The 23,135-nt window shown below is 44.0% G+C and overlaps 1 protein-coding gene and 1 long non-coding RNA gene across 3 annotated transcripts in view; one reads left to right on the top strand and one right to left on the bottom strand.

The window, feature by feature from the left end:
• The window catches only part of WNT7B (Wnt family member 7B), a 78,528-nt gene extending 56,093 nt beyond the window's left edge, over positions 1-22,435 (top strand). Inside the window, exons 3-4 of the mRNA XM_032688873.1 lie at positions 10,172-10,443; positions 19,134-22,435. Of these exons, the coding sequence (XP_032544764.1) occupies positions 10,172-10,443; positions 19,134-19,613 (752 nt within the window). The 3' untranslated portion in view covers positions 19,614-22,435. The remainder of the gene's footprint in view (positions 1-10,171; positions 10,444-19,133) is intronic.
• LOC116787342 overlaps positions 1-23,135 on the bottom strand; it is a 135,001-nt gene that overhangs the window by 50,460 nt on the left and 61,406 nt on the right. The window lies entirely within an intron of this gene.

Genomic DNA, 23,135 nt, shown 5'->3' with positions numbered 1-23,135 from the left:
GGCTATTTTGGTGTCTAACTCAGTGCTTGGGGAGGCTGGATTCCCGTGCTGGCCACAGGGAAAATACTGTCTGGAAGAACATCTAAAAGACAGGCTTTAGAGCCAACAGCCCATTGCAGATTTAGCTCTAAGTGAACAGCTCTGGCCCTATAGATGTAATTAATTTTGTATCCTGTAAACAATGGTATCTAGGTTGAAAGCAATATCTCATACCTGCACAATGTCCTGGGCTAGGCTTGCTTTATATGTATTTTCAAGAGGAGTTTCTGGATTTATATATATATATAAAATAATTGTGTTGGCCAACATAGGAAGTGAGTCCAAGGAGAAAGTCTATGCTGACAAACAGAAGCACCCAGCTTTCAAGATAAGCTTGAAAACATTCAGCATCTCTCTGAAACAGAAGCAGATGCAACCTCAGCAATTCTTCTGGGCAGACCCCTCAGTTAGTCATTTTCTCAAATGCAAAGTAGAGGGAGGCTGTGGATCCAATGCCAGGCAGGTGTGGCACGTGAGGAGGTGCAGTGTGAATGTCAGGAGTGCACTCTAAGAGCTGTGTAACTCCCTGGCAGGCACGGGGATGCTGAGCCCTCCCTGCCTCCAGTTCTAATACTGTGCTAGAACAGAGTGTGGAAGAGCAGAGCAGGGAATTCCCAGTCCCAGGAGCTGCTGTTTCTCCCTGGGAGGACTCCTGTCCCACCACGGACATCCTGAACTGGTGTTTCATCTCAACTGGTGTTTCAGTTCTTGGTTGAGAAGTTTGCAGGCAAATTCCTCTGTGAGCCCCCTGCCAGAAAGAATCCAACAAGAGGGCAGCTTGTTCTCTCACAGGTCCTTCTGCCCTATGGATAAATGCCTTAACCTCCTCATGCCCCTCTGCAAGAGAGCTAATAATATCTCTAAAGAGAGCTAGTAGTATCTCTCTTCTCTTGCCCTCTCAAGCTGAAAGATGTAGCTTCTTAAGGCAAGGACAACCTCTTGCAGAAACAGATTGTGTCTAAGACCAGTTTCAGCTGGGTGTCACTCAGTGTTCCCCTAATTCAATAATTCTGGAAAAATGGCACTGGCCCACTGATAAGCTCTGCCCAATATATTGAGGTAATAGTCATGATTTAACTAAACTGCCTCAGGAATCCCAAAGCAAGAGCTGAAATTTCATCTTCAACATACAGAGACATTTGCACACCCACCCACAGACACTGTGGCATGCCCAGGTACAGGAGCTGAGTGCTTCCAACTACTCATAATTTAGTGAAGCCTCTAAAAGGTGTTATTATTTAACATGTTTCTACAGCAAAGCACAGGTGTGCACAGACATGGCCACTGCCCTCAGGGATTCCTTACCTGTGTTAGGAGTGACACGAGATAATATAGCACAGGATGACCTCATGCAAATGGCAGTGCAGATTTATTTTTACAGAGGTGTTCTCCAACACAGTATATTTATGTCAGGCCACTGAGATGATTGAAACAGGTTAATTAAAATACTGGCCCAGCAAAGTTCCACTGGAAGGTCTGATTCTGCACAGTGATGGCTTCCTAATCTTCAAGAGCACAGTAGAAGGGAAACAGAGTATTTGTGAAATGGGGTCCATAGCAAAGTCAAACAGTCACATAATGACAAGGTAATTTAGATTGGTAGGATCCTCTGTTGACAGCCAAGGAGAACACCCATCCTGAACTGATTCACTCACTAAAGTCTCAAGCCTATAAAACCCACGCACATGAAAATCTCAGTTTGGTAGCAATCTGCTCTGCTCTTGTATCCTACTGAAACGAAGTTGACTTGAAAACAAATTTACTTTGTCCTCCATTTCCTTGTCAGGTTCAGAGTGGAGGTTTCTTTTCTGCTGTTTTTTGTTTGGTTGGTTTTTTTGTTTGTGTGTTTTCGTTGGTGTTTTCATTTGTTTGGGTTTTTTTGCCTTGTTAGTGTTTTGTTTGTTTGTGGTTTTATTTTTTATGATGCAGCAAGCATATTTTCTACTTCTTAAATCAGAATGGACAATGTTTCCCTTCCTGAGGGGAAGCACACAGGTACCTCAGAAATCTCAGCTGAATTATTAGAAGAATATAATAATATAATATTGTATTATAGAATAGGATAGCACAGACTAGAACGGAATATAATATATAACACATCTGGTTCCTCCCAGCCCCATTTAATTTAGGGACACTGGTATACTTTAGGACACAGTTTCCCTGAGGTGCCTCCAGGATTCCATGCTGTCTGACAAGGGCTGCAAAGCACTTTTTAAATGCCCAGTACACTGCAAGACATCTCCAGCCGAGCTTTCGGCGATTACGACACATCCACCCACTGGTGCCCACTGAGGAGGAAAGGCCCTGAACACTCAGCAGGGAGTCCCTGAGTCCCACAGAGGGTCTGGAGAGAACACAAGCAGGAGACGCCGTCCCTGCTCCAGCCCTTGCTCCCCCCGAGGCGCCTGGAGAGCATTAGCAGGAGCTTTGTGGAAGCACAGCCGGCTGTGACACACGCAGGCCTTTCTCAAAGGTGCAGTGCAGCTGGAACCACCCCCTCGTGCTGCCCAGGCCATGCTCCTGTGCACTCTTTAAATGAGTGCTCAGCACCATGTTCTCATTAAACTTCGACAAAAACAAGCAGTGCTGCCTAATTTCCCCATTTTCTGTAAGAATGGGGGTACAGATTGTTTGCTAGGGCTGAGTTAGTAAGAAATATTTGCTCTGACAAATATTGTTTTACAGCGGAGAACCCAAAAATGTCATATTTCTCTGGGCACTTCTAACCATCCTTTCAAACTTACTAACCTCACAGAAGCTGTCCCAGAAAACTTCACCAAGGGACATGTTGCCAAAAGACAGTCAAAAACACAACAGGATTATGCTCACTGGAACAGAAATGCTGACTATTGTTTAAGGTTGCCAGGATTTAACTGAATATATTTAGCGGGTAAATGAAGGAAAAAAACACTGTAAATCATTGGAAGACTCATTACAGAAATGACTGTGGAAAGTACCACCAAGTGTTTAGAAAATAACCATGAGATTCAAAAGATGCTTGAAAAAATGCGAAAAGCAGAGGCAGAGTAAATATCTCTTTTTAAGAGACATGCTCCCAAAAGTATATAAACAGTGACAGCAAGGAGCTGCAAAAAGGCAAGTGTGAAATAATTCTGGCTCATGTACAGCCCATTCTAAAAGAAAATTTCACAAACCCACATGAGCAACAGACAGCAATCCAGTTGACAGAGCAATTATAAACTGATGACCAAGATTCTGGCACCTCCAACCATAAAAACTTAGTGGGAACCTAGAGACGAAAAATGCTGAATAAGTGAAGAACCCATAAATAAACCATTATGTCATATCACTACACACTGTGGCCTTTGAGATCTGCAACATTCCCTGTCCCAAACATGTGTAACTGAGAATAGACAGCCTGGAAGAAGCTGCTGAAATGCCGTGCAACTCCTGCTCCAGTGCTACTCTGACTGAACACACCTATCTGGGATGCCACAAAATTTTATTTAGGTTGTAAGGAAACAGGAAATGAATAAATACTGTAAAGAGAACATTCCTCAGTGTGACCATCAGCAGCCTCCATCAGAGCTGCCCAGGAGGTCCTGCCAGAGTGACAGACACAGCGTGCCCCAGGTTCTCTGCCCAGCACCTCTGGGCACGGGAGCTGCTCGGGAGCCCCACAGCCATGGGGGCTGGCTGGGGGTTTGCCAACAGGCTACACCAAACCCATCCCTTTGGACTTGGTCAGTGGGTGGAGATGGAGAAGAAAAGCTGACCCACGACTCAGTGCAGTGGACCCCTGAGGAGAGTGTACCAGGGATAATATCAAGAAGGCCAAGCACTTCTTGCCTCAGCCTTCACTAAAGAGGTCAGTGGTGAGCAGGTGGTTACAGAACTGATATCACCAGCAGAGGAACACCCTCTGAGCATCAGGCAGAAGGCAGGGGCTGTCCAGACTGAATACTTTCCAGTTTAGCCACCCCTCATCTCAGAACATTTAAGGAAGCCAGTTTACAGTTGCTAGTCCTGACAGCCATTAGGGCTGAAAACTTGGGGAGAACTATAATTAAGAAGAAATGAAAAGACAAATGTATTGCCTTTGTCTAAAAGAGAAAAAAAAAAACAAAACAAAGAAAGGAAAGGAATTATAGGAGCAATAATCTTGAATAAATGAAAAAATATGGGAACAGAACCCCATTTGTAAGCTCATAACTAAGAACAAGGAGATGAGTAAGAGTCAACAAGGATCTGTCAAGAACACATCATGTTAAACCAATCTAATTTCCTTCTTTTGCCACCCAGGGCCTCAGAGGCAAGAAGAAGAGTTTATGCCATATATCTTGGACTTAAAGGGAGCTTTTGACACTGCTTTATATGACATTCTCACAAGAAAACTAAGAACATGCCAAATGGGTACAGACCATCTGGAAATCATACTTGGAGTGTAGTTATCAAAATGGAAGCCTGTGCTGACTAGTTTTCCTTGTGATCTGTGCTGGATTTGATACCAGTCAGGTTTTACTCCTGACCGGACCAAGGGAATAACTGTGCACATTGAATTTATGAATTATGTCAAGTTGGGAAGGACCACAAAGAAGCTGGAGGAAGTTTGGGTCAAAACTGAAAATGATCATGGAGAAATGATTCAGAAAAGAAGGAAAAAAAAGTTAAAGCAAAGAAAGAGAAGGCAAATCAGGAAGGCAAATGATTCTGTACGTGGGAATAATCAGCTGCACAAATGCAAGCTGGGAACGTGGTGTGACAGCAGCTGCACAGAAGAAGCTGCAAACTGAGCCAGAGTGAAAAGTGTCCTGCTGCTGTGAAAACACCACGCTGGAGGAGGAAACAGCAGGGCAGTTACAACACATCTGAAGTGCTCCTTCTGCTCTACCCCCGAGGAGGAGAGACCTCAGCTGGAGCATCCAGCACTGCACCACAACACAGCTGGGACACCAGGGGGAATGGGAAGAGCCCTTGGAAGTGCTGTGCAAGGACTGCTCAGGGAACACACCCGGGAAGGGGTGGAACTCTTTACATACTGAAAGGCTGCTCCTACAAGGAGGGAGGAGTAGGTTCTTGGCCTCTCTAAAGAGAGAAGCAGTGGGTTTGAATTCAGAAAGACAGTTTCAGGTTGATATCAGTAAAATATATACCAGTAGAGGTCCTGAGGTACTGGGATAGACTGTGGAACCTTCTCTACTGAAGATCTTTAGGAACAGAATAGAAAAGCTGTTGTGAAGGACACACCTGTGCTATTAAGCTACGTTAGGTTAGGGCTGACAGTCAGAGTAGAGACCCTGCTGAGTTTCCTGCCAGCCCTGCTTTTCTACCTGGCTTTTTCTGCTTGTACAAACTGACTTCAGTGGTCTGCAGCTCTGACATGCAGCACTGGGTAGAGAAAGTTAGAGGGATAGAGAAATTAAATTAATCCCTGCTTTTATAAACCAAGAAGCTCAAAATTAATTACACTGAAAATGCAAACAGATAAAGGATCTACTCCAGACAGTGAGAATACTCTCTCTGACTTGTTTTGCCTTTGGATCAAACCGAAAGGGAAGGGCCTGCACTATTTTTCTTGAGAATTGCTAATGAGTGTGTTGAATAAAACACAAAATCACAAAGGAAATAAACTTGTCTATAAAAGTCTTCACCCAACACCACTTAGGGCGGTGGTGTCTGAGTTTTAGTTTATTCGTCTAGATGTATCTATTGTCTTTTGCCATAAAAACTGACTCAGTCTGTCCTCAGCTTTCCAAGCCTTGTTGAAAAGAATAGGTTTGGCAAAAAAAATTAAACTTCTGCCGTGGTTCATTTCTCCTTCCCGCTGACCTATATTGTGTTGTGTCATACAATCAATCTGGTGCCTTGTGTAAGTGCATGTGGAATTTGTTTTGTTTAACAGTAGCGTGTAGGACTTTCTTCTCTCATTGCTGATCCAAGATTTAGGAAATTACTGGCCAAACAGTGTATATTCTTCAGTTTATTATTTGAAGTTAAATTACAGTTCTAATAGCTGACATTCAGTGGCAGCCTTATTCATCCAGTTGCTGACATGGGCCATTTCAGGATGATGTGTGCAATAGGAATATTCTCATCTTGTTACCCAGAAAAATACATGTCTTGCAAATAACTCTGGAATGGTTCAATCATTAACCCCGTGCTCCCAGCTGAGTGGCTGATGGTGTATTTAGCATGTGTGACTCTCAGCTGAGTGTGGTTACAGGCTGTAAATACTCTGCTCAATCTGTGCATGTTTGAGTGCAGTGAAGTACAGCAATTATGGACCTGGGAATAATTTCCACATCAGACCAGACTAAGTTTAGTGCTCAGTTAGCAGTGTAAAACTTAGTCAGAGATGACATCTAAGTGAGGGGTCAAGAACAGGCTGCTCCACAGCTCCAGGCTCCTCTCACCCTGGCTGCCAGAAGTGTCTCCCTCAAGGCATCTGTGGTCCAATATCCATGTGTCTGAGCAGCATCTGCCTGCACTGCTGGTGCTGGAGCCCTCTGCTACAATGCTCATGGGCTCAGGGCAATGGCAGTGACTCAGCTCAGCACAGCACAGGCAGGACTCCTCTGATGGGCTGGCACATTGCTACAGGTGGCCTTCAGCACCTCCACCAAAGACAGAGGGCTTAACTGCAATTAATCCTGGTGGTCATCTTCTACTGGAGTTATTAGATCAGTCAGTTATCAGATCAGTTATAAGATCATGCTACACATTGTGCTTTGGGAATTAAACCAGAACTGTCACCTTTGACATCAAAGCAGGTATTTCTGCCAGAGAAATGGATGATTCCAAGGGTTGCAATAAAAGCCAAAGCAGTGCCTTACCAAACCAAAAATCTCCACACAATTATTCTGGTCTATGTGACAGAAAACTTTAAGAAGTCAAACAAGAATTTTTCTTCTGAGACACAGACACTGAGCATATACGGTGCCAAATAACTAAATAACCAGGAGATTCACTGGAAAAAGAAAAATCTAGCTCCAAAGCTGAGTCAAATCACAAATCTGCTGCTATTTATGTCTTCATTTCATGAACATTTCTGGAAAGACTTGTCTCTGTTTTGTTGCAGAACAAGAATATTTTTGAAATCTCAGAAAATTCCACAAAATGAGATTATTGTTCTCCATTCAGGTATCACAGCAATCATTACTTAAATATTTTTAGCTGCCTAACAAAGACTTGCTCAGAACTGATTCCAAGTGATGACATGCTAATGGAAAGCTTTGTGTACAGCAGACACATTATTTGAGCCCAGAGGTTCCCTCCCTCCCCCATCAGCAGTTTCTCACAGACTCTACTGATCCTGGGACTTAAGTGAACTGCTGAGGTCATGCTTACACTGAAGTTCAAGTAAAGTTTTAGAACATCCTCTAGTTAAAAAAATAATACCCCCCCAAAACCTTAATTCTCAGCAGGACAACTTAACTTGCTAAAGAAATCTGGTTTTCAAGCCAGATCTTATTTCTAAGCCCTTCTTATTTTAGAGCTGTGTGGAAACAGAAGAGTAATCTCTTCAGAGTGTCAATGTGGTTTCCATTTGATATTATCCCATGACTTGAGATGATTCCATCACTGCTATAGCTCTCAAGTGGGTGAAGGAAAGATGTTTACCTCTATTCCTGGAGGTAATCAGGGGTATAATGGGACCAAGGAGGAGAGAAAGGAAGATAAAGACGGGATATTCTTTAGTTTAACAAAATTGATCAAGGGAAGCACCGTGTGAAAACCCAGGGAGAGGCCACAGCCATAGCAGCCATGAGAAGATGTCTCACCATCTCCTCTGGAGTCACGTGGAACATACTGAGCTGAAACACAAAAAGTGAGCAACCTGTCTCTAGTTAATCTCCAAGTAAAGCTCCTGAACTGTAGATCACAGTTGCTATGTTCCCTCACAGCAATATCTTTCTGCTTGTTCATAAGCATTTCTGTGTGTGTTTCAAAGGTGTCTGAACCAAACATTTCCCTGGGTCTGATTTTGCATTCTCATTTACCCTCACCCTGAAGAAAAGGAAAACATATCTATATATGTAGCTTCTGTTGAATCTCAGATTTCCAATACTTCAATTTATAGATTAAGAACATTTACAAACAAAAAGAAAGAAATCCTGCAAAACATGACACATTTTAAAACACGGGTCCCAGGTTTGACTTCAGCTGGTGAGTGAAGAGGAGAGGAGCGAATATTGATATGGGTTTATAGAGATCACACTAGGAACTAGAACAGTGGTTCCCAAACTTTTTTGGATAGCTATCAACCCTCAGAATTTCGTACAGACCACCAGGCATCGTTATCACCAGGGTTTTAATTGAAAACACTATTAAAAACAGTGGTTAACGTGGCTCTGCGGATTAGCTGCGAACCCTTCCCCGTGGCCTCCTGGACCACCAGAGTTCTGTGGACCACGGCCTGGGAACACTGAACTAGACTGCACACAGTGCACAGCCCAACAAAACCCCCTGTGTGTGGAGCACAGGCAGCCCTGCCACTGCACCACCACTCAGGGCAACAGAACCTGTCTGCGAGCTGAGGAACACAGAACCCTTTTGTTTTTCCCTTACCCGGAGTTGCTTTTTTATTGCTTTGGTGAAACAAGTAAATGGTGCCAAAACCCAGTTTCTTGTAGGATCTTCCTCATATCTGCCATGTGTGTAATCTTTCAGGAAGCTATCTATGAAAATAAGAAATATAAAACATATCCCCCCACCCAGTGTGGACTCATTCCAGAAGAGTTATGCTATCTATGAATCCGAAAGTTAAAAAATTAAAAATAGCTTCTAAGGTTTTGGGTGTTTTTTTTCTCCTCTGGAAAATTTGTTCCTTTATTTTTCCCTCCCAAATCCATTAATGATGCTAAAGCTCTGTGTGTGGTCATTAAAGCATTTCAGCAAGTTTCTGCAAATTCTTTACAGTTATTCTTTGGCTGCAGCACTACAAGTTTGTCTGTTTATCACCAGAGAAACACACAGAGGAAAATGCCGACAGTGTTGAGAAGGGAATTTATGGGGGAGCATTGTAAATAAGGACAGCAAAACAGCAGGGGCATGATCCAGCCCTGCATGGAGCCAGTGACAGTGGTGTCTCCAGGGATGGGCTGGAGCTTCCACCTGATGGCTCTGCCTTGGTACCTCCTTGCAACCCACAGGCAACTCAGCCAACCAGTAAAGAAAGGGGGCTTATTTCCCTCTCTTCATATACTCCTTATCAACAGCTATAACATGGAATTGGGAAGAAGGAACCTTGACAAGCAGCAGCATCATAAAAAAAGAAAAGAACTTCTTTCTAAAATAACTTTTTTTTTTGATAAGACTATGCTTCCATGTCAGCATCTCACCTGTTTGGGAGAGGAAATAGCGCTGTCCCAGCACTTTCATGCCCCTTGTATGCTCAATAGCTGTGGTAATGCAGAGGTTTGAGTCGGACTGGGAGTGGAAAAGGGTCATTACAGCAAAGCTAATGCACAGGAGAAGTCAATAAGAAAAGTCTACTTTACCTTGAAACATAATGAAACCTACCCAGCTCTTGTCTCTATAGGCCTCTCCTGCAATACTTCACACTCAGTATCACTAGTGGATGCTACTGGAGCACTCATAAATTAGATTAATAAGCTCCCCCATTTGTGTCCTGTACTTTTTTTTTTTCTGCCTGAACATATTTCTTTCTCCATGCAGTGCCAATGCTTAGAGGTAACTGTTAACTTACTTGTCATTAATCTGAAACAGAAAAAGCTCAGCTTGCCAACATGACTAGCCAGTGTGAAAACAAGGCTTGTGGCCCCCCCTCCCCAGCGTGCAGACTCAGAGCAGATGCCCCCGCTGTGCAGGGTGAGGTGGGTGCTCACCCGGGGTGCTGTGCAGGGTGAGGTGGGTGCTCACTGTGCAGGGTGAGGTGGGTGCTCACCCGGGGTGCTGTGCAGGGTGAGGTGGGTGCTCACCCGGGGTGCTGTGCAGGGTGAGGTGGGTGCTCACCCGGGGTGCTGTGCCCCAGCTGAGCCGAGCGCTGGAAACACGGGTGGAGTTCTGTAAGAACGAGGGACACGCAGCGAGCAGCCCTGCCCTGCCCACGCCGCTGCCCGACACCCTCGCGTAGATAATGTGTGTACTTTCTGTAGTGAGTAAGTGCTGCCTTTGTGCCAACCCATCAGCTTTTGGCTTCTCTCCACAGGAAGCAGGGAGGCCGCGTTCACCTATGCCATTACTGCTGCCGGGGTTGCACACGCTGTCACGGCCGCCTGCAGCCAGGGCAACCTCAGCAATTGTGGCTGTGACCGAGAGAAACAGGGCTACTACAACCAGGAGGAGGGCTGGAAGTGGGGAGGCTGCTCCGCGGATATCAGATACGGCATTGAGTTCTCCCGGAGGTTTGTTGATGCCCGAGAAATCAAAAAGAATGCCCGGAGGCTGATGAACTTGCACAACAATGAGGCTGGAAGAAAGGTATTCCAGAAAGGACGAGGGATGGGGATCCGTGTGCGCTGGAGGACGGGGGGAGGCTGGCTGGTGGCAGGAGCGTTCCCTGAGAACTCACCCCTCTCTCTGCTGTTGTCCCGCACCCACATCGAGTCACCCCATGGCATCTGATGTTTACGTTTTGTTGCTGTTTCCTTTTATTCAGAGCTGAACGTGTATTAGAGACACTCCTCTAAAAATTGCTGCTTCCTAAGCCTTCTTTGCAGTCCCCTGCTCCCAGAGAGGACCTTGCTGGATCTATTTGGCATATTGATAAATCACTGCTTTTCATCTGATTTGCTAAAATCTAGCAAGGGATGTCGGGGCTTGTGATGGGGTAGGACTGAGTGTCTGCACTGCTCAGCTCCTACAGCACCTGTAGCTATTTATTCCATCCAAACCAGAACACTTACTGACCCCAGCTCTAATGAAATACACACAAATACACAATGCACTTCTTAGCAAAGGCACAACTGTCCCTTTGTCACTGGTGGGCCACAAACAGCTGTGTTAGTGTCACTCTGGGAGAAGAAACAGTTTCCTGTCTGCAACCACGACTGGGTTGCTTGCCATGGAAACAATAAACATCATGGAGCTACACTGACTTATGTCCCCTGAATAACAACCCTCATAGATCTCAAAGCTTGCCCTTAAAAAAGGACAACAAATCTTTCTGCCTAATATATACTCACATCAGGAGAGAATTTACTATACCCTTCAAAGTGTTTTCGTCCAGGTTAAAAAAATGCTGCTTCTACCCTCCAGTGCTGCAGAAGAAGCCAATACACCAATATACTAATTCAGTATTCCAACCCAGTATAACCCTTTCCTTCTGGCCCCCCAAATCAGCCCAAAACTCCCTTCTCTAAAACAGTGTGTGTTTTCAGTGGTGTCCTGTGCACTGGGCAGAGAGGGGTGAACTGGTGGTGATGGAAACATCGTCTGGCTTTTCCTCATTAACACTCAGGTACAGCTGGCTGTGCACTGAAACTGCAGGTGGCATAAGGGCAGTTGTTCACTGGGAGCAAAATACTGTATAAATTCAATGTGGTGAGAGAGGCACAATCTCCAGTGTAGAGACAGGATGGATATTTCAACAGTGGCTGACACCGAGCTCTCTGGAGGTGCAGCAGACAGCTCACTCAAGAGCCAGACAGAAAAGCAGCCTGAAGAGAGGCACAGCCTTTTTTCCCCCCAAAAATTTGGTGCCACATGTGTAAAAGGCCCTCATACAGTAGTTGACCACCAGTTTGGAAGGCCAGCCCCAGGTCTGATCAGCTCTCCTAGGGTGGGCATTCCAGCTCAGCGCCGTGCATTGTGTTTGGAGGCAAAAGAAGGTGGAAGCCAAATGTTAAACTGGCCAGGGAGCATTTATTCCTGCTGGATGCATTACCATCCCTGCTCAAGCTGGCCCCCTCTGTGGTGTGCCCTGTGCCACCGCACAGAGACCCCGATGCACATGCTGCTTGGAACATGTTAGATGATATTTAAGCTTTTCAGGGAATTTCTGATGACTGTGGAATGAGTGAATTCCCTCATTGCCCTGCATTGCATCCCATAATGGCTCTGGATTGCATTCCTAGGAATTGTTTCAGCTAGTGGCAAGTTTGTAAAGTTTCTGATAAATTTGTAATAAATAGCAGCAGTGACAAAATCATAAACTTGCCATTAGTGCCATTTGGAAGAAATAAATACTTAGGGATTCCTGGTGACATGATGGAAGATTTCTGTTTTGTGGCCAAAAGGCTCTGTGCTGTGTGAAAGAGCAAAGGAATGAACCTCCCCATCAGCTTTGAAACACCCTCTCTGGTTTGGGAGGAAAGTACAAGTGTGGTAAAGGAAAACAAGCCCCCAAAGGAGGACTAGTGCAAGTCTAATGCAAAGGTTACTGAGAGAAAGGCTGGCTGCAAATCTGAATGATTGCAGAGAGATCTGTGGGCAAAACTTTGATAGAGTAATGAAAAATTAAATACCAACAAAACCAGCCAGCTTTGATGCTGTTTTATGAGGCAGCTTTCTACCATGTATTTTTAGAAACGAGTATCTTTATTCTGGGATAAATGAACTTAGAAAGAGTAACATCTGGGAACACACACCATTAATCTTATTTTTTTGTCGAAAGCTTCAAAACAATGACTGTCTCTCACGGGGAATCTCATTTATAAAAATGAGGGGGTCTGTTTGTTTGTTTGTTTGTTTTTAAGGGGTGAGTTAAAAGAACAAGCTGACAAATTGGTAGCAGATTGCAGCTTTTACCATAAAGAGGAAAAGAAATGTTTCTAACAGTTTAGCAATCAATTAGGCTCTTCTGATAGACAGTGACTGTGGTTATGTGCAGAACAAGCTGGCCTGTTTCTTTCCCTTCCAGAATAACCATCACACTGACTGCCAGAAACTCAGCCTGATACCATCCCAATAGTTATTCCTTTGGAATGGCAATAGGTTTTTTGTTGTTGTTTTTTTGGAATGCCTGAAAGATGACAACAGTTTTCTTTTTTTTTTTTTGAAACAATAAGAGTGTGGGGAAAAAACAACTAATTCAGACTCTCTTCAGAGGAGATTATTCAGTTACTTGGGACAACATTTCCATCTAAGCCATGGCTTGTTCTCACAGTTCCTGGTGCCACAGGACTGTGGTACTGGGAAAGGGTTTTTTGCTGACTTGCTTTGGCTGTAGAACAGCTAATGAGGTGATTTGTTGGTCACCATTCATTATATATATACATACACATAGATACATAAATATATGGGGGGTGTGCACACAATTATGGATATTTACACATATCTATATGTACTGTTTGCACTAGGGGTATTACAATATGTAAGACAGTGTCAGGTCCCTGCAGGTCCCACAAAACATTCTAATTGCTCAGCTGGGTCCTGGCAGATGCACAGCATGCCCTCAGCTGCTGCAGGCTGCCCTCACTGCCACCTGGCAGCACGGGAGGGCAGAGACAATGCCCACAAAAAGACTCTGCATGAAATGCTCCCGAGTCACAGCGGAGGCTGAATCCCAGTTTCAAACGTGAAACCCAACGAATTTTATGCTCTTATAAGCCTAAAATATTCTTTAAAATGTGACTTTGTTTCCCAAGTCATTTCAGCGATGCAAAGAATGTGACTGGCCAGGTTTTACAGCCCTGAGCCCATCATTTGCTGAAAGCTTCTTCCTCTAAAAGCGGCAAATTATTTCACTGCACATCCCTTGAGAGAACACTCACGAAAGAAAAGCTTCCCATAGTTGTGCTTCATGCCACACTTTCCACTTTCCCACTTAAACTGATTTGCAGACAGATAGAAATCCAATTTCGAAAAGTTTGGTGCTACAGCTTGGGTGGGTTAGATGGATAACTACAGCTTATCCATATGTCCTGAATATGCTTTGGCTCCAAACCTCCTGAGGACAGATCTCCTGCTTCCAGTTGGGCTGCATTACTAGACTATTTTTTTCTTCCAGAAACACACCCTTAACATTGACTGCCAGAAGCTACATCTGGTGCTCTCCTACTTTTTGAACATTTTGCTTTAAAATTAGAGGGGGTAAGAGCCAAATATTTTAGGACTTGCTAACCAGTTTTATTCAAGAAATGTGCATGCCCATGCATACCATGCAATGTATGCAAGACAGAGATCATCCATCTAGTAAAATACCACTGCACGCTCTCAAACCTGACATATCTATTCTGCTTGAAAGAATAAAACCACCCATGAAATATTTTTAACTATTTCAGGTGATACTTAAAATTTTACCTTTAAGCTTTACAAAAAATTCCATAGAAAAGAGAGTGAAACACTGCAATCACACTTGGTGTGGGGATGATTGGGAGGCTGCTTCTTAAGATTGTGGCTTTTTGCAACATTTCACTGTAAAAATAAAATCCAGAAAGTTTTAACCAATTGCAGCAGTTTATTGCTCAAATATGGCAGCTATTTTCTCTTTTCTAGAAGGCAGGGAGGAGACACTGATGGATTAGGCTATTGTTCATCCTCATAACAGTACAGACTTCCATGTGATGGGCAGCAGGTCCCAAAATCCCACGTTAATTTTCCTGGCAGCCAAGAGGAGAACTTGTGTAAAGAGCACAGTGGGACTCCCTCAGTTTTTTAATGCATTAAGTGGGGACACTGTGGAAGAGGGTGTCAGGGAGGCAGGGGGAGGCCAGGAGGAGGTGAACTGATACCTCTTGGCACCTCTGAGGATGCTGAGCTCTGGCCAGTGCCTGGGAAAAACCAGCTCCTGCTGTGGCTGGGTACTGACCCCTGCAAAGCAGAGGATCCCTGTTTCCATCGAACTAATCCATAAGAAAAATAGGGATGACAAGAGAAGGAGTAAGCACAGGAATTCAGTTCCTCATCTCCCATCCCACAGAGTATAAACACTGTTTTGATGCCCCATGGAACAGCTTCACAGAGGAGCAGAAAGCAAGCTCTGCAGCTGAAGCACCCTCGTGCCTCTCCTGCTGACTCCACGGCTTCTCTTGGAGGAGACAAGGTGTGAACTGCTCAGTTCTGGGCTCTGTCATCTGCTATTGACAAAGAATAATTTCAGGACATTTGTATTAGAGGACTAGCATTACATCCTACTAATGTTAGGTACACCCCTGCCTGTCCAAGTTAGAAAACCAAATGCAAACAAACCCCACTTGGATTCCCAGATGGGTCCACGAGATCAGCTGCATGAGAACCAAAGGAGAGGTGACACCCTGTGACCAGCACCCGGCTCTTTTGGTAGCCAGGACCCCAAACAAAAGCTGATCACTCGCATATTTGATGGGGGAAAACTGCTAAAGTCTTCTAATTCTCTTTGATACTGCAGTCAAAAAGTAATATGGATTTTGTTACATTTAACATCTGGTCCAAAAATGTGCATTTCCATTAAGGAAAACACAAACCAGAAAAGGCAAGCCAAAACACACACACAAAATGTTACTATTGTTTTTTTATACTTTATCCAGATAGGATTTTTAATATGTACAGAAACTGTATCTGATGTTATGCAGTTGGGTCTAGATATGGAACTTGAAAAAATGAATTTCTTTTCATGCATATCATTTTGTTTTATTTTGATCTTCACAAGTCTTTTTCTACTTAACTGGCAGTGGACAGCACTCAAATTGCATTTTCAGTGTGTGAATTATGTAGGTATAAGAAGACACGGGGTTAAGAAAGCTTTAACATTGTATTTCACAATTCATTTAATGAAGTAGCAGTAGTTAGAAAATTTTACTTGGCAAGATCACGCTGGGGTGGGAGTGGGCCTGTATGTGGAAAGGGGACCTGAGGAATGTTCCTATGATTAGTTGGAGGCAGCACAGCCCAGCGATGGGAATTTGCTCTGGGAGGTAGATCTTGCTGTAAACCATTCAAGATTAGATAGAGGCACTGACATCTGACAAATGGGACTGCTGAGCACGAGCTAATGATTTTCAATCTTTAATCAAGCACCCAGCCTGGCACAGGGCATTAGATTTGAGTAAATAAGTACCTGTAAGGCTCAGGGTCAAAGCTGTGATGGGAGTTCTGCTGAGGAAAGCTGAGCTGGAGGGACATTTAGGAAACAAAACATTAGTTGCTCTTCATTCAGAGCCTTGAGCAAACAGGGTCAGACGCGGCCACCTTAGGCAGGCCCTGGCAGTGGGAAGCTGCTGGAGATGCCCTGCAGAGAGGGAAACCTCCAGGAGAGCCTGGCTGGGCAGCACGGAACACTCCACAGCAGCGGGGTGCAGAGAGGGGGAAAAAAACTGCTCAGAATCTGCTTAGTTTGGGCCTTGTATTCCCTGACCTCCAAGCTTCTGGGCACAATTTTGTACCCACAGCTGACTGTGGGCACACAAATTATAGCATTCAGGAATTTAACTACCTGATGATTGGGCCTGTGCTCAGTGTTGTAACCCCAAACATTCCACATCCATGAGAGAAGTCTCCAAAAAAATAAAAAAAAACCTGTGAGATTGGCTTCAGGAGCATGAATTAATACTTTTTGAAACTTCTGCTGTTTTTGAGCCTGTCTGGCTTGCATTTGCAAGTTCTTCCACCATCACAGACAGTGGGAACCTTCAAAACAATACAACAGTGAAATCAGGTCTCTGCTCAGCAAAATGAGTCATGAAACTGGACCTTCAGAAAGACAACAACAAAAAGATAAATCAAGACTTAGGATAAAGTTGCTGAAGATTGTACTACAGAGGGTGCCAGGCAGTGTATATAAATCATGTATAGATGTATATAATAATGTAAATAAATGGCAGCATCTCAACCAAATACACACACGGGCAAACATATATACACACAGAGAGACAGACATCCCTATATGAGTATACGTTTACGGATATGTCACCTGGGACACCAGAATGGGTGGTATCTGTTTTTCAGGAGCAATGACACTTTGTAGTGTATCAGTGAAGCACATCAGGGGCAAAGACAGAGGTTCCCTGGGACAGTGCCTGGAGTGTTGAGCCCACACAAGAATAAGGAGCCTCACAAACTTCACCTCCTTCCACTCTCTTAGTAAGTTACTGCCTTGGCCCTTCTGACCAAAATACAGACATCAGGAACACGTGTGGAGCATGGCAAAAGGTGCACACCTCCTCAGGATTTACTGCTGAGGGAGGAGCGTGGCTCAGGGCTGACAGATCCCACAGGCAGTGCTTTCCTGGAGAACTTAGTGCTCTTTGCTGAAGGTGTAGAGAAGGTTTCCCCCCTCCACCTTTTGTCATGGATTTTGCTGCAGCTCTTAGAGCTGCAACTGCATGTTGAGAAAGCTGTAGAAGCAGGTTGGTTTCAACAAAACCAAACATATTTCAGCAATATCAAGCACAGCTTCTAAGCACTTCTATACATATCTACAAACACATCTAAATACCAAGAAATTATGTGAAGCCAGATTTGTGGAGCGGGATTGAAATCTTGTTTAGGGGTCTTTGGAAAAAGACCTTCTACACAAGCCTGAGAGGGATACAGAGGAGACCCTGGAGACCCCTGAAAGACCCTGTACTATGTCATAATGAATTCCTCTACTCACTGCCACTTGAAATGCTGCTGCTGCTTCCAACTCAGGATATTCTATGATTCTTGCATAGGTTGCTCAGCTATCTTATACTTGCTACTGTATGTTGGCAAGGGAGAACCCAAACCAAATATTCTCTTTAATATTGAAACCCCAGAAATTTGGGAAAAAACAAACCATACAATTTAAGTGAAACTCAAACAACTCAGGAGGGTGCCCTCTATTTGCAGGGATAACCAGATCTGCACAGCTTTTATTTTAAGGCCAGTTTCTGAAGCAGTAAGCATTTTTTACTCCCTCCTACTTCATTATACCATTGTACTCAGATTTCGGCCCTTTCATCCCGTGCCCATTTCAGTCATGTTCTGGGATCTGCAGCGAAACCACGACAGGAGATGGTCTGCAGCATCAGTAATGCTCTCAGACAGGCTCGGCAGCTCGGATTTCTGTGTGAGCATCCCAGGGCGAGGGGGAGAGATCAGCTCGCTTTGTTCTTGGGCCCTGATTTTCATAAGCTAATGATGACTGTGGGTGTAATTATGGTCAGGCTTTAAGTGGTAGCGCGAGGGCGGAAAAACAGGGAGGCGTTTCCGTGAGGCCGGTTTTCCCTCCGCCGCGCATGGAGCGGGAGGGCATCGGCCTGCCTTCCCCGGCACACATCCCACCTGCCTGCCCCTGGGGCACACCCCACCTTCTCTGGGCACACCCCACCTTCCCTGGGCACACACTCCACCGTCCCGGGAAAGGAGGGATGTGCCAGTCCTGCAGGGGTTGGGATAGAGCAGAAATGGGAGGGCGGGAGTAGAGCACGAGCACCCACCAGTTCGGGTCCCTTCCAGGGACCATCTGACAGTGCATTAACTGCTCCAGATGAACCTCCTGGATCACTGGCACTAATAAATGCTCCCAGTTCTCCTTGGCTCACTGCTGAGCAGGACCCTTCAGTGGACTTTTTGTCCCCCTAATGTTGCGCAGTGGTTGCCCTGTGGCTGATCATTTGCTTTATAGTGGACTGAGTGCTGCAGGGAGTGCTGCCCTTAAAGGGGATGGGGCACTCTGGGTGGAGTAGTCAGTAAGTTTACCAGTGCCGGTATAGGTATAGGTATAAAGGCAAAATCTTTAATTATGCAGTGAATATAGAATCACAGAATCACACAATGGGTTGGAAGGGACCTTTAAAGGTCCTCTAGTTGCAGCCCTCCTGCATGTATGCCTGTTCAGCTACACAGTGTATATTGTTGGGTCAAAATTCTTAAAGTATTCTTTGATCATTACTTAAAGCAATTAAGTATTCTGAATCTTATGGCACCTAAAAAGAACCCCCCTTTTTTTTTTTTTTCTGTTTTCAAAATGAAAATGGTTTGAAAAATATTAAGTTCCCTCTAGCTCTAAAGACATGTCTTCTGAAATGGAAGGAAATATTCTCCAATGTTTGGAAACAGAACAGAAATGTTTTCCAACAAAGTGACAAAACACTGTATTTCCAACCAGGTGCCACTGCAACTAAATGTGTTATGAGCATTCTGTTGGGAGGTGAGAAGCTTTATCAGCATGCATTAAAAAAATTTCAGCAAGCAGTAGTGAACACTGATATGAACTAAACAGACTGAGGTTTAGGCAAGCTTGCAATAGTTTTCTTGCCGTATCAATATCCAACTGTCTGTACACACAGGTTCTCGAAGAGAGGATGAAACTGGAGTGCAAGTGTCACGGAGTTTCAGGCTCCTGTACAACCAAGACCTGCTGGACGACACTTCCCAAATTCAGAGAGATTGGATACATTTTGAAAGAGAAATACAACGCTGCGGTGCAGGTGGAGGTGGTACGAGCCAGTAGACTAAGACAGCCAACCTTCCTGAAGATCAAGCAGATTAAGAGCTACCAGAAACCCATGGAAACGGATTTAGTGTACATTGAAAAGTCACCCAACTACTGTGAGGAAGACGCTTCCACGGGGAGCGTCGGGACCCAGGGGCGGCTCTGCAACCGCACGTCCCCCAACGCGGACGGGTGCGACATGATGTGCTGCGGGCGGGGGTACAACACACACCAGTACACCAAGGTGTGGCAGTGTAACTGCAAATTCCACTGGTGCTGCTTCGTGAAGTGCAACACGTGCAGCGAGCGGACAGAGGTGTTCACCTGCAAATAACGGCCCCGCGCGAGCCACCCGCGGCCCCCGCGAGCCCAGGGGGGAGGACGACACACCCCAGCATCGTTTGCACATCTCACCTGGGGACACCACCCCGGCCAACACCACAACCACGCCCTCCCCACTACGACCCACACCTCTAAGGATGGTGCATTTTGGCTGCCTGGCTGTTGTAACTGCTTTGGAAACAAGGGCAACAGGATTAAGGTGATGTTGACAACCACATGAAACTTTCTCTCTCTCTCTTTTTTTTTTTTTAACTACAATCTGGGTGTTGTAGAGTTCTCTTAGTGTTTTAAGTTATACATATCAGAGAAGCTGATTGCATTGCAGCTCCCATGACATTTAAAAGACACTTTTTCCTATTTTACAGCAACTAAACTGTCGAGCCCTGTGCAAAAAAAGACTTTTTTTTTTTTAAGGAAATGAAATCTTCACTGACTAGAATGCAGCAGTCTTGCTGCAAAAACCTAAATTCCTAAGAAAGCAGGTAGAGAGAAAACTACTGGTAGGGAGCAAAATCTGTGGCAGAAATACTCCACTATCAGTTTGGAAAAAAAAGCAACAAATGTTCACAAAATTACATCAGCTGCCAGTGACACTGGAACTCTTTGAATGAACATTAAAAATAATTATTTATGTTTTTAATAGTATCAAAAAATTCTAAGCACTAACGGGTAGCTATGTCTTAATTCTGTACTAAATGTAAACTTATTGGAACTCTGACTTTATGACTTTTGTATTTGGTTCTCCCTAAGTTCTTCAATGCTACTGATCTGTTGTCACTCCACTATTAGAGTTCAATTACTGTAGGCCTTAAGCAATTACCAGAACTGAGCAAAAGCATCATATGAAACTGTGGTTACAAATGTTTGATAAAGACTTTTCCCACTTGCCTCCTGAATAAGAATGACTTTTTTTAGACTCAGGCCTGAGGTGTGGAGAGCCTGCTCTCGGCTCCTCGTAGGGAGTTTTAGGATACAAAGACTCGCTTGGACAAATATCAAAGGGTTTGCTTTGCTGTCAAATGCACTGGCAGGATCTTCCATCGCATTTCGCCTGTAATGGTTGAAAGTTAATATTCCAAGAGTTTTAAATAACTTATGCTCAGTATGCACTCAGAAGTTAATAAAAGTATGGCAGCTGAGCTCTAGGTTGCTGCAACCTAGAGCTGTGGTGGCTTCACGAGCACAAGACAGCTAAAATTTGGGTTAGTCCATGTCACTGTTATTCTAAGGCTGGCAACACCGTGCCTCTGGTAAATCCATGAATGTTAAGAAAGAAGTTTACTTCTTACATAGCACTCATCCTAATTCACACATCTTGTCCCTACGAGAGATTTCTAAAAAATCCTCAGATATTTTACTACTGTAAAATCTAGTGTTTTTAACCCCAAGAGCCAGATATGCCCACTTGTAACACAGCCCATTCAAAAACATAAATGTCTGCTTGTCTCAAGGGTCCTGACCCGATTTTCCGAAAACTTGGATTAAAAATTTCCTTACATCTGTATATCTGCATCTCTAGCATTTGCTTCATTGTATTACTCTCATTGAGAGGCTGCACAGCCACGAGCCCTCCCCACCTGCCATGGAAGCACTTGTCACTCCACGTGGTGCTCCTGGGACCGGGGGCTGGTGGATCTACTGCTCCACCTGTTCCCGTGCTGGATTTGAGAATGAGTTGGAATTACCTCTGGAATTTGTGGACCTATATTATCAAAAGTAACCAATGGCTTGGGGATCTTCATTCGAACACTCATGAGGACCTGCCTTTCTGACCCCAAGCACTTACCCTCTGAAAATCAGACCCCTTGAATGAGTCTCCCACCGAGCGATATAAAATTGCTGTTTTTTTGGATGTTACTGTTGGTTTCTAAATACCAGCCTGGGCATGAACAAGTGCAACTTCACAGAAGTCAGCAGGGGCCCCCAAAATACTAGAGTCCCTCCATGTAATTTAAAGTCCCTTTGATTCATGGGTATTGTTGTTGAATCATAGTGATATACTGTACTTCCACTGCATTCTTGACAGGAAGCAAATAAAGCTCCCAAACACAGTAATGCACAGTCTTATGGTACTAGATACTGTAAATATATTAGAATAGTATTTGTTAAGTACAATTGAGGAATCCAATTAAGTTATATTATTGTATATCGTTTAAATGTCTATAGAGTATTTTAAATTATTGCAAACTACACTGCGTTAAAAAAAGAAAGAAAAGGTTATATATTATAACACCAACCACTCTGAAAAGTGGACCAAAGTGACACTTTCTCTCTTTTCTATCCATACCCCTATTTCAAATAGGTCTGTCTGCTATTTTAAGACCACTGTAAGTCCTATGATTGGGTTAGCAGTCTAGAATATAATGTTTCAGAGCATCCTATGGAGGCTTTGCTCGTATGGGGATGCAGCATTCCAAAAGGTGCTGTTGGCACAAAGCAGGGATGAACATGGGAATGCTTGCACTTTGAAATATGCCCCAAGGAAAAGCAGTTTTTGTCAGAAAACACCATAACCACTAATGTACCCCAAATGTGACCTTTTAATGAAGGTGTCTGAACAGAATTGGGTTACACACAACTTTTATTTTAAAAAAATGTAGTTTGATGTCAAAGAGCTGTGACAAGAGAGGTTGGAATGTGACCAGCAACACATGGTTTAACCATACCTTAGCCATGACAAAACTCAAAATACTGTATGTTATTAAAGAACGTGAGAGCAAAGATCAATTTGTTTACTATGTTAATGTTTCATGGCAAGCAGAAAACAAAAGATGAAATGTGTTTCCATTAAAACTTAATTTTTTCCCCCTTCTAGTTCCTTTTCTTTTTGTTTGTTATTTGTTTAGGAAAAAAACAAAAGGCAACAAGGCCTTATGCAAAGGCCATTTGTGTACAGGCTCCTCCGGATGAGAAATGACAGGCAAATTCCAAGTCCAAAGCAGTTTCTGTGTTTTGTGAAAAACAGTAATGAATGTGCCTGTCTGTGGTATCACAGTCCAAAGCCAGCTACCTACACCAGTGTGCAGAGAAACCGGCACAGGCACCAACAGTTTGACCACCAGAGACTTTAGCTGGCTGCAGTGAGAAGATAGATTTTTTGTGAAAGAAAATAAATGATTTGTGATAGAAATGTGGCCTCCAACTCCAAAATGGTTCTTGACCATGAACCTCACATAACAGACTAGCAAACAGAGAGGAATAAGAGGTGCAGAGAAGAGGCTTGAAGGCCCTGGGTGAGGCACTTGCACGTGCTCTGGCTTATTCAAGAAAGTTATGGGCACACCTGAAATCCCCACCTGAATCTGAACCCGAAAGATTTCACAGCATTTACCTTGGTCAGAATAGTAGCAACCTCCTTGATACTGAGAATATTGTCTTCCTATACAAAATCTAAAGAAAATGTACAACATTTGCTGTATTTACCCCTCAGGGGAGATATCCAGATATAGATAGAGGTATAGCCAAATTCTACATGAACTAAGTCCAAAATAACTTCATTAAAATGAACTGAGTT

This window comes from Chiroxiphia lanceolata, chromosome 5, assembly GCF_009829145.1.
Source record: "Chiroxiphia lanceolata isolate bChiLan1 chromosome 5, bChiLan1.pri, whole genome shotgun sequence".
Classification (NCBI taxonomy): domain Eukaryota; kingdom Metazoa; phylum Chordata; class Aves; order Passeriformes; family Pipridae; genus Chiroxiphia; species Chiroxiphia lanceolata.
The sequence above is the reverse complement of the archived record's forward strand: the minus strand, read 5'-3'. Positions and strand labels throughout refer to the sequence as shown.